The following is a 19,103-nucleotide window of genomic DNA, read 5'->3' as shown; positions in this document are numbered from 1 at the left end:
TACTAGTTTACCTAGTTTGGATCTTTTCCCAGTAATTTTCCTTAATTATTTAATTTCCTGTTATTTTATGATCTCACATATTTTCTTATATAGATATTACATAAAATTTATAACATATCATTAGTTCTTGCTTATATATTTGTTATGTATTAAATATATTATGCTAATATATTCTACTACATAGTAATACTATTCGTTATAGTACTGTATTAGTCTTTCTTATGACAAGATCTCTCTAACACAACCATCGGCTAGTACTGAAACCCTGAGCTTGACAGTTCTCTGGAGTTAGTAGTTGTGGTGGTTTGAAAGAAAATGGTCCCCATAGGGAGTAGCACTATTAGGAGGTGTGGCTTTGTTGAAGTGGGTGTGGCCTTTTCAAAAGAAGTGTGTCACTGTGGGGGTGGGCTTTGAGGCCTCCTTTGCTCAAGCTACTCTCAGGATGACACACAGTTCACTTCCTGCTGCCTGTGAATCAAGACACAGGACTCTCGGCTCCTTCTCCAGCACCATGTCTGCCTGCATGCTGCCATGTCCTGCCATGATGACAAGGGACAAAACCTCTGAAACTGTAAGCCACCAACAATTGCTTCCTTTATTGGAGTTGTTGTGGTCATGGTGTCTCTTCACAGCAATAGAAACCCTAAGACATCTACTTTTTCACAAACGCCATCCATGTACCTCAGTTGCTCTAGCTACAACTACACAGGAAAACCTGTCTTAAAAATCATTGTGTGTGTGTGTGTGTGTGTGTGTGTGTGTGTGTGTGTGTGTGTGTGTAAGCTAAGGGCTGAGGGTAGAGCTTAGGGCTAGAGCACTTCCCTCAGTCTTTTCAGACACTGGCTCCAGCTCTAGCACAGAAATAAATAAAGAGATAAGGAGGGAGGGAAGGAGGGAGCGGAAGGAGTGAAGGAGCCAGTGAGCTGAACCTGGTGGAGGATGCCTGCAGCCTCAGCACTTAAGAGGCTGAGACAAGAGGATCGAGAGCTTGAGGCCATCTGGGGCTCCTGTCTCCAAAATAAATCAGTTCTTTAGCTAATAAAATATTTTCCTAATCTCTGCCACTTAAAAATGAAGTGACTGTCTTTGAGAAATGACAGCAGGACAGGAATGCTCTAGACTTTGATTTCAAAATGAATTGGATCACATTCATTGTGAGCAAGTATCTTCTTTGAAACAGAAAGATCTAAAATAAAATACAATAAAACACCCACCGTAATGACTTAATATATTAAGATAAAATGACAGCCCCACTCATAGACTTAAAAGTCACGTGTCATAAGTCAGAGCACAATAGCCACCAGGTCACCTCAGATGTATGTGTGCCAATCTGAGCACTGACTATGCCAACACCAGGGGTGATCCTCCTCCAAGCCCCAGGCATTGCTGGGAAGACAGGTCTGGTCTCTTACCCCATGCAGGATGAACAAACTACAAAGTGGTCCAGGGACAGCTCCTCAGTGTCTACAGCTTTGTATCCCCATCTTTCTGACCCTCCTATTCACTTCATGGGTTTGCCTTGCCCATGTTATTCCTGCCATATTATAAAACTATGGGGAATTTCAAAATACACTAAAATGCAGTGACTAGAAGCCTCCATACACACTGTCCCCCCAAACTCCCAGCAACCATTAGTCTGCGGCCAGTCATTCTGTTTTACACATTCTTCGTGGACAATTTGGAGCAAATCTCTAAAAGCATTTCACTTCAAATGTAAGTGTTTGAACAAATTATCTGTAAAAAATGCTTTCTTTAAGATTTTTTTAACTGTATGTGTATGAGTGTTTGCCTGCATATGTGTGTGCCCCCCCCCCCATGCATGCCTACTGCCCTCAGAAGTCAGAAGTGGGCACTAGGTTCCCTGGAACTGGAGCTACCGTGTGCGCTGAGGACAAGGTCCTCTAAGAGCAGTGGTGCTCTTAACTGCTGCGCCGTCTCCCCAGCCCCAAAGGGGGCTCCAACTGACGCTTCTACTCTCTATAGACGCCAACTGCGTCTGCGCCGCTGATGCATTTGCTCCTGCTGTTGGCCACAGGGACTGTGTGAATGCGTCCGGGCTGCACATCTGGTGTGGGGCTTCCCTGGGTGCACATCTGAGCAGCGATGTGTGAAAACAGGGATTTTTATTTTTATGACCCTGACTCTTCTTCAGTGCGTTGCTGATAACAAAAGTCTTTGACTTACCTGAAGGTGTGTGTGTGTGTGTGTGTGTGTGTGTGTGTGTGTGTGTGTTGTGCTGGCTAGTTTTGTGTCAATGACAAACTACAGTCATGTGAGAGATAGGAACTTCAATTAAGAAAATGGTTCCAGGGGGCTGGAGAGATGGCTCAGTGGTTAAGAGAACTGTCTGCTCTTCTAGAGGATCCAGATTCAAGTCCCAGCACCCACACGGCAGCTCACAACTGTAATTCCAATTTCAGGGGAGTTCACATCAATGTACATAAAAGTTAAACAAGTTATTTTTAAAAAGAAAAAGTACTTTCATAAGATTGGGCCACAGATAAGCCTGTAGGGCATTTTCTTAATTAGTGATTGATGGGGAGGATCCAAGTCATTGTGGGTAGTGTCATCTCTGGGCGGGTGGTCCTGGGTTCTATAAGAAATCAGGCTGAGCGAGCCGTGATGAGCAAGTCAGTGAGCAGCATCCTCCATGGCCTCTGCATCAGCTCCTGCCTCCAGGTTCCTGCCCTGCTTATGTTCCTGACTACCTTCAATGATGAACAGTAATATGGAAGCTTAAGCCAAATAAACCCTTTCCTACCCAACTTGCTTTTGGTCATGGTATTTTATCACAGCAATAGTAACCCTGAATAATATATATATATATGTTATATATATATACATGCATGTGTATACACATGTATGTATAAACATATACACATACAAATATATAATTAGTGTCCAAATCAGGCCTACATCTTGAGATTGGTTTGTTCCTCAAATCTGTTTAGCATAAATTTTAGAATATTTCAGAAGCTTCCCTTATCCCACTAATACCCACTGTATTACTTATCTATATTTAATCCCAACACTCAGGAGGAAGAGGCAAGAGAATCTCTGTGAGTTCAAGTCCAGTCTGATCTACATCTGGAATTAAAGACCAGCCAGGGTTACACAGAGAGACCCTGCCTCAAAAAAATAAGTAGAACTTCTCAGGGTCTGGGGGGATGCTCTGTGGATAAAGCACTTGCTGAGCAAGTGTGAGGACAGGAGTTTGCATCTCCAGATGAACAGGGGGCGGAGACTGTGAGAGACCCTGCTGCAATACATAAAGGGGAGCACAATGGAGGAAGACACTTGACAGCAACCTCAGGCCTCCGCTTGCATGCACACACACAGCTATGTGTACATACACACACTCTTGCCTACACACAAGAATGTGCGTGCACACACCACACACACAAGAATGTGTATCACACCACACACACGCACGCGTGCACACACGAGAACATGCATGCACACTACATACACACAGAGACACATGAAAATATGCATGCACACATCACACACACGCGCACACACATACCAGAAACAAAAACTAGACCCTTCCTTTGCCTGTGTGGTTTGGTTCCTCACTCTTAAGAAACAGAATGAGGTGGAGATGATGGACTAGGTCACAAGACATCCTTGTGTTCTGTTGGGAATTACCCCAGGGAAGTCAGTCACTACGTAGTCAAGACACTGAAGCAGCCCTAAGGCAGGTGTTCACAGCAAAAATCTACGGCCCATGCATAGCCCAATGAATGAGCCATTTTGGAAGATGTAAGTGCGTATGTCACTAGAAATGTTGGCATGTGTCGATAATCAAAACACTCTGGACATAGAGGCAGGAAGATTAGAAGTTCAAGGCAAGTTTTGGCCACATGAGATCATGTCTCAAAAAAATTAAAAATTCAAAACTTTTAAAAGCACATGAGTGTAAAAGTCCTGTGACCAAGCCCAGCATAGCTGCTCCAGGCTCGTGTGTGGAGTCTGTGGAAAGGTCTTGGCCAAGGTAGATATCTACATTTTATAGATAAGGGGATTCCAGCTCAGAGAAGGTAAGTGAAATGGCAGTGCTGGGCTCTTCTGCAGCTCCCAGTCCTGTGTGGGTGTGTCCTCAGTGGTCCAGCAGCTCTGGCTACTTCTGGCTTCTCCATCTCCTCTCTGCTGGAGGCTTCAATCCAGAGAAGAGGACATTCTGTGCTGGGCTCAGCCATAGATAAAAGCCCTGAGGTGGGCCTGGGAACAGCTCCTGCCAGACCTCGAAGCCCGATACCATGGTGGTGTGAACAGGGCACGACTGAGCGACTGAGCGCCGCCCATGGTCCTCGCATTAACCTTTCCTGGGGAGCTGTAAGCAAGGCCTACTTGCCTCAGGCATGGGATAGACTGGTTCCCTGCAGGTCCAGCTTGTGAACTAAGGAGTTTATTTAGCTTCCTGGCAGAAGCATGGTGGAACTGCTTATAGGAGCGCAGGAGATCACGATCCCCAAACATTTATCACAGAAAAGCCTCAGGCCAGCCTGGAGGTGCTTTCCTGTGGCTGCTCAGCTGGGATCCCCCTTGAGCCAACCTCCCATCTTTTATACACTCTAGTGCTCCAGAGGATCAGGAATAGTTGGGGCAGAATAACATACACCTGGAAGGGAGGAGCAGGACAGAGTGACTGGGACCTCAGATGAGAGTCTAAAGATCCTTCCATCTATAAAAGGTCACAGGCCCCTTCTTGAAGGTCTCTTGTGGATAGTAACAACCTGCTCTGATAAAGATGGCGATGGCTACCGTGCTTGGAGACGGCAGTCCACCACGCCCAGGGACCCTGGGAATTCATCGCCTCTGTGATTGGACAGTTGTCTGAGGATGAGGAGGTCTTCTTTTCTTTTCTGTTCTTCCCTTCTCTCCCTCCTTCCTTTCTTTCCTCCTCTTTCCCTTTAGGCAGAGTCTAGAATGGTCCAGAACACTCAATTCTCCTGGCCTCTGTCTCCTAAGTACAAAGACAACAGGTGTGGGCTAGGATGCCCTCCTGCTTCCATTAGTTAGGGTTCTGGCCTCTGGAGGACAAATGCAGGGCTTAGCATCCTTTGTGAGAAACATGAGAGAATGTAGCCTGGGGCTGCAGGGCAGTCAGCAGAGGCCCACCTAGCATGCGCAAACCCCTGGGTTCCATCTGTGTTGGACATCACAGAAACGAGGCCCTGTGGTGCATGCCTGTCATCCCAGCACTTGAGCAAGGAGGGGGAAAGTAGCTCATACATGTTTGAACATTCAATGTTTGTTAGCCCTAAATAGTCCTATTTAAAAAGGAAGATTCAGGCATAATGGCACACATCTTTATTCCCAGCACTTGGGAGGCAGAAGGTAAGCTGATCTCTGTGTGTTCGAGGCCATCCTGGTCTGCAGAGTGAGTTCCAGGACTTCCAGGGCTACACAGAGAAACCCTGTCTTGAAAACAAAGAAGGAAAAAGAAAAGGAAAGAGTGTGTTACTATCAAAAACAAAAAGCAACATCAGGCTCATAAAGGGAACTGAGACATAAATGCATAGAAAACAACACATTAGCTTGGGAGTGTCAGCCACCTGAAATAGGCTGGCAAGCCTTCTCTTTGGCTCTAAAGGGTTGAAACCAGCCATAGATAAAGCAGCAAAGCCATCAGCCAGTGAGGTCCCTCTCCCTAAGAGAGAAGCTGTGTTCCTCGGAGCAAGGGGAAGCTCTCTGTGTTCCACAGAGACTCATTCTGGAGAATTCACCAGTGGTTCCCAGTCACCCATCAGGAAACTCCCCTGTGGCCAAGTAATATTCACTTTGTTTTTAAGCCTGAACCGCTCCTGGGAATGCCTGGGAAACAGCTGACTGGTTCAGACTGGTAACCGCTGGCTCTACAGAGAGGCCCAGTTGCAGGGTGTCTCCTCTGAGGCTAGTTGAGGACTCCCTACTCCCAGGCCCAGCAAGCCCCTTCTTGTCCCAATGCCTCTGGCACACTGGAGAAGTGGGCAGAGGGCCAGACTGGCCCATAGCAGGCCCAGCTGGGCCCTAGCAAGCCCTTAATTATCTTCCTTGTTGATGAAAATCTGAGAACCTCCAGCCAGCTGCACTGGGAAGACCCTGGGTCGGATGTTACCATGAAGGAGGAAGGAACAAGAGGAAAAGGGTGCGGGGGCAGAGCAAGACTTCCTGCCTGTTTGTAGGGGAGAGAAAGTCAGGGCCCGAGATAAGCAGTCAGGTTCACAGTTACAAGTGCAGGGCTCCCAACAGGCCATGTGGGCTCAACCCACAGGCCAGATGCCTGCTGCCTGTCACCTTCAGTAGCTCACAGCCCCTGACTGCTCAAAGTGTGGTACCCAAATGATCAACACCTCCTAGGAGCTCATAGGAAAATCAGAATATCGGATGGGCGGTGGTGGCCCACACTTTTAATCCCAGCATTTGGGAGGCAGATCTCTGTAAGTTCAAGGACAGCCTGATCTATGTAGTGAGTTACAGTGACAGCCAGAGCTACGTAGTGAGACCCTGTCTTGGGAACAAAAACAAAGCAGAATCTCAGGTTCAAACCAGCTACTGAAGAACCTGTACTGGACAATCTCTACTGGGTGACCTAGAGGCACGCACTTGTAAGCGCCTTCGTTTCCTCATCTCTGCAATGGGGCTAACTACCTAAGAGTTTTACCACTTTTTTTTGAGGCAGGGTTTCATATATCCCAGGCTGGCCTCAAACTAACATGCAGCTGAGGATGACTCCCACATGCTGGGATTACAGGTGTTTGCCACTGTGTTCTCTTTATGCAGTGCTGGGGATGGAACCCAGGCTTCCTGCATGCTAGGCAAGCACTATGCTAGCTGAGCCCCATCTCCAGCCTGCCACCACTGTTCCTGTCAGGGAAGCACTCGGAGCAGTTCTGGGCTTCTGCCAGCCACTGCCTTCCTCGCCATCTCCAGTACTGGGAAGCATGAGGCCCACCATGAAGATGAGGAAGCCATGGCTCAGAGAGGTGCAGTCACTGGCCCAAGATCCAAATGGGGACGTCTGTGTCTTCTCTAAGCCTAAACTGTTACTACGATGACCAGGGAGCAGGTAGGAGGTCTCCCCCTGTTCCCAACTCTGAGAGGTCTACCTTGCTGGTGTCCCCATTTTTCAGATGAGGAAAAGTGAGGCACACAGAGTTTGGGCTGCTTTTCCAAAGCCCTCCAGGAAGCAAGGCTAGATTTGAAGCAGGGAGGACCACATCATTTCTGTGTTACACTGCCCACTGCTCAACATGTCCTCTGTCACGTCTCTGCATCCCTGTTCATCTCCCTGCCAATCTCAGCTCTGGAGTTCTGAGCCGACCTCTTCCAGGCCTAGACCACTAATGAGCTCTTGGCCACCTGAGGCCCAAACTGCAGGCCCTGGACTGGCTTGGGGGAAGAACCCTTCCTTCCAGTCTGCACTCCCAGCAGGAGCGCTGAGGACAGCAATGGGAAGATCTGTACACAGGAGCTGCTCAGAACCACCTGACTCTGGTCTGGAGGCAGTTGGCCCAGAACCCTGCTTCCTTCTGCCTCTGAACCCAGCACACCTCCTCAGCCTGGTCTTCTTCAGGACCTCTCCCCACCCCGCCCCCCGAGACAGGGTTTCTCTGTGTAGCCTTGGCTGTCCTGGAACTTGCTCTATAGACCATGCTGGCCTCTAACTCACAGAGATCCACCTGCCTCTGCCTCCCAACTGCTGGGATTAAAGGTGTGTGCCACCACCGCCTGGCTCAATGTATTTTATCAAGAGCCTACTGTAGCCAGGTGGTGGTGGTGGTGCATGCCTTTAATCCCAGCGATCAGGAGACAGAGGAAGTCAGGTTTCTGAGTTCAGGGCCAGCCTGGTCTACAAAGCAAGTCCCAGGATGGCCAGAGCTACACAGTGAGGCCCTGTCTCAGAAAAACAAAACGACAGAGCCTACTATACACCAACTATAGACCCATCAGTGGATGGTCCAGTCTTAGTGCTGAAATAAAGACCAAAAGTTAGTGAGACCCTTGAAAAACACAATTTCACAATGGACGGGAGAGTGGCGAAATAAAAGCCTCCAGAGCAAGGGCATGGAAGCTGAGATCTGGAAGATGATGTGAAAGAATGCTCAAGATGAAAGAATGGCATGGGCCAAAGATGGGAGGTAAGAAACAGTTTGGTGACCTCAGCTTGTGTCTAGGACATTCTGTGTGAGTTTGAGAAAGAAAGTTAGCAGAAGTTAGCAGCCCCTGGCCTCCCAGCTCTCAACCATGTTGTCCCTTCCTATCTTCGGGAGTACCTTGAGCTTCAAAGGTCTTGAGCCTCTTGGGAGTTCCAGGTGGCCACCATGGAGTGTCCTGTCTCTTCCTGGACTCTCTTCTTGGGGGCAGTCACCACACAGTTACCACCTCTGTGTTCCTAGCCAATTATGTCTAGCCTGACATCCTACCTCTGCGACAGCACCTGGGTAGCATTTAAAACCTTTGCAACGAGCCTTCGGCTCCTAATGTCAAATGAGATGATACATTTTTATTTGGGGTTATTTTGATTTGTTGAGCAGTCTGAATAGAGAATGGTACTTGGTGAAGTCTTAGCTAAGAGATTATGTTAAAATAACGCACCCCAGTCCGCAGCTCTGGGGGCAGGGACCTTGTTTGTCTGGCTTGTGGCTCAGCAAGATGCATGATCGGTGCAGATAGGTGGGTGGATAAATGTATGGCTAGATGATGATGAAATTAACCAAAAAAAAAAAAAAAAAGAAAGAAAAAAAAAGAACGGCCAGCTCCTTTCCAAAGCACAGTCATTCACCTCTGCCTGTGCCTGCAACTTTGGGGCTGTGTGCCACTCACACCTGTTGCGTGCCTCAGTTTCCCTTCTGTCATGGTGCTGAGACTACCCTCACAGAAAGAGGACGCCAGGAGCAAGCCCAGTACCGCCGGCACCCAAAAGGCGCATACGGAAGCCCAGGCGCCCACCGCCCGCCCCAGCTCCGGGACCCGCTAGCTGCCCAGCATCCTCCCTCATCCCGTTCGCAGCTAACGCTCCCCGCCCCGCTTACCCCAAACCCACGCACCGCGCCCCACCCCCAACGCGTGTGACTCCACCTCTCCCGCCCCGCCCCGTCGTCCCAGCGCAATCTCCCGTTGGCCGTGTCGGAGCATTCCGCCCCCGGCCTGGGCGGAGCCGAAGCACCCCGCCCGCCGCAGATCTGGCTCTGGCGTCTGGCTAGTGCGCGGCGGCCCGACCCGGCTAGTGTGCGGGCGGAGCCGGGCGGCGAGGCTGCTGCTGGCGGATCGTGCCGGACTGCGGGCCGCGACATGGTGAGCAGGACCGGGCAGGGTGGCCGGATAAGGGGGAAGGGATGCGCCGGATGAGCCGGGGTGCGGCGCTGGCGGGTCGGCGCCGAGGACGCCCTGCGCGGGCGGGGGCTCTTTGTCCTCGGCGGTGCGTCGGGACAAAGGAGGCGGTGGGGGGCGGAGGCAGCTCTGCGGGGCGTCTGTCCCTCTCGGCGACCCGCGGTTCTGCGCCCTGTGCAGATCCTCCGGGCTGCCCCGAACACTCACTCTTAGCACCGACAGGATTCCTGGCAGTGTCCCAGCGTGGTCAAGATGGGATCAAGGGGGATGGGAGCCCAAGGAACGTCTGGCGTCCGTTTCATCGGTGGGGAAACTGAGGCCGAGCCGCAGCGTTTGTTCCCGATCCGGCTGACAGTGATTGCGCGGTGTGGTCTGGTCCGTCCTGGTCCTTTCCCCGCTCCCCGCAAAAAGAAAATCCGGGTCAGGAGGACTTGATTTTTCTCTTCAGCTCTCGTTTCTTTCGCAGCTGTCGCCCCCTGAACAGGCCCCTGCTTCCCTCACGCTTCGCCTTGCTCCTTCTGTAGAGTGGGGGAAGACTCGGCGTCGCCTGGCACAGCGCCTGCACGCCGCCCGCGCTTTGCACGCGGGAGCTGCTGGGGTGCTTGCCACAGTGTCTAGTCCTCGGCCCAGGTCACCTAGACTAGCTCCTAGGAAGGGGTCAGACACCGATTCAGTGCCCTCAGCCTCCGGAAGAGAGACAGGTAGATGACGTTTTAGAATCAGGTTTGAAATCGTTAATTTAGGATTCAGACTGCCAGGATTGAATAACCGCAGATCCACTTTTAACATGTGTGACCTTGGGCTGCTGACTTAACTTCTCTAAGCTATATTTATTTGTCAAGTGGAAAGAGTAATACCTCGACTCTAGGGTTGTTTTGAGGCAGAAATTTGGGGGAGATCTACTGAGATGTTGAGCTCAAGCGTTCGACACCAAGGAACTTTTTCAGGATCTGCTGTTATATCACTCCCAAAGTTGTATGGCCAAACGGGATCCTGAAGAGTGCGGGCAAGGGATTTACACAGGAGGGCCAGGACTCAGGCCTGGACTGTGAGACCACAGCTGACCTTGGGGCAGTCCCCGAACTTTTCAGTCCTAGCTTCCTCTTCTGCCGTGAGATCTGGCAGTGAGCTGGCTCCTGGAGCTGGTTTCTCTTCTAGAATGGGGTGGGGGGCAGTAGACACAGCCATGCTGGATGTTAGCTCTCCTTCGGATGCTGTTATCCTTATCTAAGCTCTTGGACAGCAGAAGCCCTCGGTGATGGTGCCTGTTGGAGTACTGCAGAACAGAACCTGCTGCAGGAAATACTTTTGGCCTGGGGTCCCCAAAGAGGAGACTTGGCAGGTGGCTTTGTTGGAGGGTAGGACAGTGCTGGAAGCTCCTGGGCATTAAAAACATTAAAAAAAATTTTAGCTGGCCCTAAAAAACAGAGCAGTGTTTCTGGCTCCCTTGGAGTGCTCCAGTAGATAGAGGCTTAAGGTGAGGTGGCAGAGCTGAGTTCAGCAGCACTAAGTGAGGAGCAAGCAGTGGGGTGTCCCCAGAGAAGAGGTCATTCATTTGTGACATTGGGTCCAGGCCAGACTCTGTGCCTTGGGGTGCAAGGGTCACAGGAGGAAAGGGAGGTCATCGGGAACAGTCCATGGGGTAGAGAGGGTGTACCCTCTGGGATCTGAGCATGAATGATGGGGTAAAGGGTGAGTTTGGGGATCCCATGAAGAGGAGGTAGGGGTAACAGAGGCCCTCACCATGGAAGATCTAGAGGAGAGTCTGAATTTTAGGAGACCCCTGCCCAGAGTGCACTGTGTTATTTTGAGACCCGTGTGCTCTGTGTCTTGAGAAACCAGACTCAGCAATTCTCAAGCATTGCAAACTAGGGTGGCTGTGGAGTGCCCAAGCCCATCTGACTAGTGCTCACCTGGAAGCTGTCGCTGCTGTTGCTTCCAACAAGGGACATGATATGTGGTGTGACCTGTGCTCTAGATGACCCTGGGTCTCAGTTTCCGCATCTGCAGAGTAGGATGATCAAGGCAGTAAAGAGGAGATGAGGTGGATTGGGGGTGTGTATGATGGCTCTGAGGTGGTCCTGGGATTGTCCTCAACTGGGCTGCGTTATGCCCAGACCCACGGGCCTCGGTGGATGAGTGGAGCTAGCCAGTTGCAGGGTGTCCCAACTTCCTCTGGACTCTGCTTCTCTGCTGCCGCCCTTCCCTGCCCCAAGCATGGACAGTTTGCCTGGTGGTTCTTAACTTGTAGGTTGTGACTCTTGGGGTTCGAATAACCCTTCTACGGGGATCACCTAAGACCATAGGAAAACCCATATTCACATTACAATCTAAAACAATGGCAAACTTAAGTTTTGAAGTAGCAACGAAAATAATTTTATGGTTGTTATCCCTACAACATGAAGAACGTATTAAAGGATCACAGCGTTGGGAAGGTTGAGAACCACTAAGTTAGCTGTTTCTGTTTGGGCTCAGATCTGTTAGGCACCACTGCCATGCCCCTGCCTGAACTTGGCTTATATCCTCTTTTTTCAAAGACTGTTGGCAGCATGGGGACCTGTGCTTAGGAACCTGGGAGTAGTCTGGAGTTTAGGGAGTTGACTCGGACTAGTGTGTTCTGATTGGTCCCCAGGTCTGGAACCGCGCAGCCAGCCTTTCCTGAGTACCCACTGTGTGTCACGTGCCATCCACAGTGGAGCATGACTGTGAACGTGAGGGACAGTAACCTTTTCTTAGCCTCTCTAGAGGCCACAGGCCAGGAAGTAACAGCCAGGGAAATAATCCCTAAACCAGGAAACTGCAGATAGCAGAGAGCTGAGGCAAGACTGGGTTGTAGGGGGTGCAGGGGGTGCAGGCTAGACTGTGTGGGAAGAGGCAGCCCCAAGGGTCACCTATGGAAAAGTTCCCAGTTCAGTACTAAGGGAGGAGGCAGCGGCAGGACAGTTTAGGAGGCATGGGTGGTAGCTACGCTTCCAGCAGAGGGTGAGGCAACCTTAAGAGTCCCCCCTTCTGAGGCCACAATGACAGGTTTGGGATTACTTCTCAGGAAACATTTGGTAAATGAAGAAAAAAAGATGCCCATCAGGGCTAGGTGGAGGCCACAGGCCAGGCATGGCCAGCCGGGTCACGAGTCTTTATTCTCATAGGTCAGAGCCATATACCTGACTGTCCACCTCCAGGCCTGGGGCAGGCATAGACAGGAGTCTGCGGTCGTCCTTGCTCTCCTGGGGTCTCTCTGGGCTGGAGCTGCTTGGCCTCAGTTTCCTCATTAATCCCAGGACCGCTGTTTCCCTCAGATCCTCCCTCAGATTCCGGTACCATTGTTTGATTTTCCACTTGCTATCCCAGAACCACCCCAGACCCCAAAAACACACTTCCCCTTCCTGTCCAGAGGACAACGGGAGGAAAGGCAGGTGGAAGCAGAACCATGGATGTCCTGTGTGGTCTGGCTGCGTGGGCGGGGGGAACTGATGTTGACAGGGTAGGTACTAGGCTAAGGAGCAAGCAGAGCACTCTTGGTACATGCAGCTCTGGAGATGAGGGAAGGCCAGGAGCTAGGTCGCTGTGCCAGGGGAGGGAGCTTCCCTGGCCTTCTGGTTGGAGAGGCTTCTTTCCTGGAGTTGGTGTAAACTGAGTCAGAGTTTCTTCCTCCACCTCCATGTGGGTGCCATTTGGGGGCAGGCTGTTCTCCATTGAGGCTTTGGGAACTGTCCTCTACCTTAAAAAGCGTGGAGCAGGTGTGGTCAGGTGCCCGGTTGCCCCCAGTTGAGACCTAGTGATCAAAAGTCAGGGAATGGGTCATCCTGGGCAGAAGGAACTGGGCTCTGGGAGATACTGGAGGGCACAAGGCTGGGGAGCTCTGAGCAGGAATGGGGAGGGGACACTGTCAGTCACTATAAGTACTTGGGCACATCTCGTGTGTTCTGATTGCAAGAGTGGACAAGGAGCCAGCTAAGTGGGACCCCCGCAGCTCAGACTCAGGAGACCACAAGGTTGAGAGTCCAAGGGTGCTGCCCCTCCCTGCCTGGAGCTTTCCTGTAGAGTCGGCACAGGTGATGAGGGTGGCACTCTGGGGCATTGATTTGGCTGCCTGTGACCCCTGGCTGCCTCCTTAGTTGAGTGAGAGTCATTTCTGATTAAAGGGATTATTGCTCAAGGTTGCAGCAAGTCCCATCCTGTTTGGAGGGAGACTCTTCCTGTACTGTCTACCTGAGTACATGGATGAGAAGACTTTGAACATTCAGGTCTTACTCAGTGTAGGTTGTGCCTGGCCTGTGCAGACATTCCTGGCATCTTCATTCCTGGAACCACACTAATGTTCATTAGTGATTGGCATTAGTAAGAAAGTGAGGAACCCTGAGACACTGGAACAATCTGCTGCATTCAGTAGCTGGAAGGCCATAATGGGAGGTGGTGGCGGGCTGGGCTTTGGGGTACCGCCTAGAGTAAGCCCTGGAGGTTTGAGAGGGAGACTGGGGCAGATTCTACCGTGTATCCCACTGCCTCCTTCTCCTTTGCCACTTGAAACTTGTCTACAGATGAGGACTGGGCTCTGTGACGTGGAGAACCCAGGTGGCTCTCCCTCCTGCCTTCCGACCCTAGCAGTACTATCCCCCTACTGTGAATGCCCTGTCCTGCCAGTGTGGCCTCCCTGAAGCTCACCCACCCATCCAGTTAGCATCACAGCACCTGGTCCCTTGTGCATCTGATGTCACCATACTTGGACAGACATTTAGGGGTGTGGACCTCTTGGTGATTTGGCTCCTGTACCAGATGCCAAGTTATGTACAGTCAGGAGCCAGCTACCCCACCCCTCCTGCCTCCCCTGAAGCTTTCCCCAGTACCTATGTCTTCCAGGACTTCCTTTACTTTTGCTTGCCCGCCCTACATCCACGGGCTTCCTGAAAACCAGGGTCTTCAAGATCCTGGCTCCATAGGGTGAAAGCTGTTGGCTCAGACCCTGGAGACCTTAAAGGTTGAGACATTATGTGTTACCTGACTACCCCCACCCCCACAGGAGCTGAGGCTGTTTCTCTACTTTTGGATCCTTCCTCTCTAGCTTCCTGGACACATACTGGTATCTTCTAGAGTGTCCACCTCCAGCTAGGCGTGGTAGCACAGGCCTGTGATCCTAAGGCTCTGTAGGCTAAAGCCAGAGAATCATGAGTTTGAGATAGCCTGGGCTACAGAGTGAGACTTTCTTAAAGACAAACAAAAAACAACGTATGCCTTCAACAGAAGACCCAGATGAGTGGCCAGTCCTTTTGCAGCCTCTGACAACTGTCAAGGTGCCCATTTCCCCTCCCATCAGAATGACTGACTGACAGCGGAAACACCTGGTTGTCAGAAGTAGTTGGGGGAAGTAGGATGGGTGAGCATCTGGGCAGACACAGTCGAAAGTAAACCCCACGCTTATCACTGGGTTGAGCTCAAGAACTTAAAAACAGACCCCAGCAAGGACCAGCTGGGCGGCCGAGTTCCCTACCGAGCTCCTGGTATAGTCTTTCCTGGCTTTGTCTTTCAGGATTGTACTGTGCAGCCCAAATTCCAGCCTCGTTGAGCCAGCCACACCAAGAACTTTCCACCAGAAGAGCCCTTCCAAGTACTGACCATGTCTATCATGGACCATAGCCCCACTACGGGGGTGGTCACGGTCATTGTCATCCTCATCGCCATTGCTGCCCTGGGGGCCTTGATCCTGGGCTGCTGGTGCTACCTGCGGCTGCAGCGCATCAGCCAGTCGGAGGACGAGGAGAGCATCGTGGGTGATGGCGAGACAAAGGAGCCCTTTCTCCTAGTGCAGTACTCTGCCAAGGGGCCATGTGTGGAAAGAAAGACCAAGTTGATGACCGCCAATGGCCCAGAAGTGCATGGCTGAGCTGGGCTGCGAAGGCCCTGGTTCCATTTGCAGCCAGCCCAGAAGCACTGAGGGCCGAAGCAGACATGATGGATGCTGTGTGAGAGAGGTTGACACTTGCTGGCATGGTCTCTTCGGGCTTCATCATCGCATGCACTGACTTGCGGGTCCCGGCTGTCCTGGCATTCCCCCTCAGCCTCCTGGTGGGGCTGCCCATTGCAGGCAGTGGGCAGGCCTGACCTTGCTGGGGCTCATGGCCCCTTAGCGCTTTTGTTACTTGAATGTTTTAGCTGAGCCTGTTTTTGATGGAGCTACTACTGTAATGCGTGAACTAACCAACCTGTGAACTGTAAATAGGCCCAGAAGCACGTGCTTAAGCCTTTTTGCTGATTTTTAAAATTACCACATAGAGCCCATGGGACTGGCTTGATGACTGTACTCGTGGTGAGTTGCGGCGGCATGACCATGGAGGGTCTTTGACTGGTCAGGCCCCAATTGCCCTTGGCAAGTCTCACTGAGGTCTGATCTGTGTGTATGGAAAGGAAGTGAAAGGCTAAGCAGCTGGGGTGCTGGGGTGATTTCTGCTTGGTTAGTAATGAGTAGAAGAAAAACCACACCCCTCCCTTTGGAGAGCTTCAGCTTTGTTACGTAGCAGTGTGTGCAGATGGCAGTCACTGCAAGGAAGCTGCTGTACTTGTTTTGAAGCCTATGATGGACAAGTCCCTATGAGTCCTGAGGGCTGCCAGGCAGCTAAGCGGAGCAGTGTCTTGCCCTTTGGTCTTGAGCATGCCCAGTACATCCCTTCAGCACAGGCCTTGCAGAAACACCAGAGCCTGCGGCGGCTACTTGAAGTCTGAAACCTAGTCAGCCCAAGCAAGCAAGGTTTTGTTTTTATATTTAATATTTTCTGCACTGGAGTGGGGGTGGGGTAGGGGATGAATTTTTTTTTCCTCCCATCTTTTCACAAGTGAGCTTCCTTTCCTCTCCAATGACTGCCCACTGGCTGAGTATTGGGTTTCACTTTAGTCCTTGGAGCTTTGTACAGAGCCCCCTGCCCCAGCTCTAAATTAGGTGCCTGTGTGCTGAAGATCATTTCTAGTGTGCACATATGTATTTCTAGTGTGCACATATGTATTTACAGCAGAGCCAACAGGAGTTCAAATTCAGGGCCTGGCTCTCACAGGAAAGGGAGCCAGCAGCATGTGTCTCCGAGATATCCTTTGAGTCCATGCCCATTCTAAACCATTCCGATTAGAACACCAGTGTATGGGCGCCCTTGATAATGACTAGGTGGCTGGCCCTGGCTTGGGCGGCACGCTTGAGAGCAGCATGGGCAGGAAACAGAGAGCTTCAGACCAGGCTGGAGACAGCTTTAAAAAGCATGTGAAACTAACCCGATCTCTAAATCCCGAGGAAAGAGCTGTAGGGAGCACTTCTTTTTAGCAGTGTATATCTACACATGGTGTGTGTGTGTGTCAGAAGTTAAGGAACAGCTCTAGGTGAGGAGAGACAGCTCTAAGGCCATTTGTGAGGGTAGGAATAAGACATGTATGGTGGGCTGCTGCAGTAAAAACAGCTTAAGAAACTCTTGGGCCCTGGTGAGCTATATAGCTAAGTCATGGAAGACGTAGAAAGGGGTAGACTGGACATCGGCAGAGGCTGCTTAGGCTGGCTCGGATGCATGTTGGACCTGGCAGCAGTGACTCTTCGGGTCCAGGAGGAGGACAGAATGTATGAAAGGCTCTGCTCTGGAGCTGGCAGAGGCTGAGGGTTTTGGCCCATCCCCATCCCACTTCCAGCTTTCTACCTCTAATTCTTGCAGCAGCAGCCTATACACTGCTGATCCTTTAGCTCCACCGGCCACTGACCCGAAAACAGCTTGGATCTACATTTTCAGTGTGAGCCTGGCTCCTAGAAATGCTCAGATCACTCCACTGTCAGACACAGGTCACATCTTTTACTATGCCAATGACGTTTCTTCTTATCAGTTATAGTTGTTGGGAGCTTCCTGTCTCCTCCCCAGTTGCCAGGGATGTCTTTGGCATTTTAGTCAACCCATCGAGACTGGGATGAATTGCTGAATAAGTTCAGACACTGTGGGGCACTGGTAGAGGTCTTAGGGAGAAAAATGAAACACCTATAGAACTAGTGAACAACCACACAATAGTCTTCCCTGTCCTTGTTTATCACTGGCTACCTTTTTATTTTACACTCCAATGGTTAATAAGTTATAACCCTCTCTTCAGATTCTTTCTCCATCGTGCAAACCTTTGTGGGGAAGTCTTCTGATGAGCAAGAAGTTAGTTAGCCTTTCATCCTGGGGAGCAGGCAAGAACACCGAGGCTCAGCCACTGAAGCAAGGACTGACTTTCCTAGATTAATCTCCAAATGAACTGTGCTACTGTTGTGTCTCAAAGCTACCAAGTTTGTGCAATAAGTGGAAGGGAAGGGATGCCATTCCTGGTCAATAAACGCTGAATGACATTCAAGTTCATTTTCTAGACCACTGAGAAAATCTTTATTTACAATAAATTTCAATAAAATTTGCATAAATATATTCCCAATGTACAGATTTTACCTCTGATTTCTTCATCTCTTTGAAAAGTTAATCTGTCCTGTTCCCATGCTTCCTCTCTGATGTCAGAGTGGAGCTGGTGGCAGAAGGTGGAAGGGTGTCACCAGGTAACTGGGTAGCACCCATGGGCTTCGAGTGGTTGGGGCGAACCTTCTCCAGAGGGGCTGGTTCCTTAGCTCCACCCTGGCCTTCCAGCTCCTTCTCCATAGTGGCTACAAGGATCTCGAGCCATGTGTGCTCAGGGAGGGGGGTCTCTGAGGCACTGGCCAGCTCTTGGAGTTCACGGGCCTTCTGCACATACAGGGCCTGCAGTTTCTGGCTGTGGCGACGGAGCAACCTGTGCTGTTGCTCTAAAGCACGCTGCCGGCGTAGCAGGCGGTGTCCGTCCCTGCGGGCACTAAAGAGCTGACCCTCTACCTTCTCCTGTGTACGGCGCAGGCTGCTCATCTCAGACCTTAGCTTCTGCATGGCACTCTCCACATGAGAGATGTGTTCACGCTGCAGGACTGCCTTGTTCTGGACACATTCTTGGGTAGGAGGGCTGATGCCAAGGTCCTGAGGGGCAGAGGCAGGGTCTGAGTGATGCAGAATGAACCTCAGCAGGTTTGGAAGGGTGATAGGGAGGTCTCCAGGGTATTTCACACTTAGGTCCTTTCTGGAGAGGAAGGGAAAGTCAAAAGTGAGGATCTGAAGCACAATGTAGAGACAAATAGGTCACCCTGACCAAGAAAAGATCCTGAGTTTTTACTGAAAAGAAGTGATGACCAGGCAAGCAGTTCTCTGTGGAGTTGAGGTATCCCGCAGACTTGCACTGCAATTGTAATGCAATTTGACTTAAACAAAGTATCTATCTGTTCCTGAGGATAGAACTCAAGTGTCTGTACTCAATTTTCAGACAAGCTCACTCATGCCTAAGCCCAAAGTCAGTGAATTAGGGAGGAGGAAGAATGTGGCTACTCTGTCTGAGCTACATGGGCTGGTGATCACAGTAACAGGGCTGTTCTCAGTTACCATGGCTTTTAACAGTACTCATAAAACTGAAAAAAACAAAAAGCCAGTAACAGCACACACTTAATGCACAGTATCTATAGCAAAAAGTGTTCTTGGCTGAGAGGAACTGTATCCCAGGCTGGAGACACTGGGCTCACACCTGGACAGGTGCTACTGTCAAATGGACCAACCAGGGTACAGATGCACCCTGGTTTACAAGGTGAAGATGAATTAGGGCCACTCAGCCCTGACAGCACAGAAGTGAGGATGGTGACATTCAAAGGGGTTTCTACATCTTTGTTCCATGCTCTATTCAGAAAGGCCCTTTTCAGAACATGTCATTTAACTGTCCAGCCACCAAAGTTT

The 19,103-nt window shown here is 50.7% G+C and overlaps 2 protein-coding genes across 3 annotated transcripts in view; one reads left to right on the top strand and one right to left on the bottom strand.

Annotated features, from left to right (window-relative positions):
- Positions 1–9,122: 9,122 nt before the first annotated feature.
- On the top strand, positions 9,123–17,736 carry Snn (stannin). Its single transcript, XM_057773820.1, has 2 exons — positions 9,123–9,279; positions 14,840–17,736. Exon 2 carries the CDS (start codon positions 14,927–14,929, stop codon positions 15,191–15,193), a length of 267 nt encoding a protein of 88 aa, XP_057629803.1. The 5' UTR covers positions 9,123–9,279; positions 14,840–14,926; the 3' UTR covers positions 15,194–17,736.
- The window catches only part of Txndc11 (thioredoxin domain containing 11), a 77,217-nt gene continuing 75,691 nt past the window's right edge, over positions 17,578–19,103 (bottom strand). Inside the window, exon 12 of one of the 2 annotated variants that reach the window (XM_057773818.1) lies at positions 17,578–18,402. In XM_057773818.1, the coding sequence (XP_057629801.1) occupies positions 17,778–18,402 (625 nt within the window). In that variant the 3' untranslated portion in view covers positions 17,578–17,777. The remainder of the gene's footprint in view (positions 18,403–19,103) is intronic. The other variant, XM_057773819.1, reaches the window with a different exon arrangement.

Source organism: Chionomys nivalis, chromosome 7, assembly GCF_950005125.1.
Source record: "Chionomys nivalis chromosome 7, mChiNiv1.1, whole genome shotgun sequence".
NCBI lineage: Eukaryota > Metazoa > Chordata > Mammalia > Rodentia > Cricetidae > Chionomys > Chionomys nivalis.
The sequence above is the reverse complement of the archived record's forward strand: the minus strand, read 5'-3'. Positions and strand labels throughout refer to the sequence as shown.

What these genes read in the sequence shown, in the direction of transcription:
- Snn (XM_057773820.1), top strand. Translation starts at nt 14,927, where the DNA reads ATGTCTATCATGGACCATAGCCCCACTACGGGGGTGGTCACGGTCATT.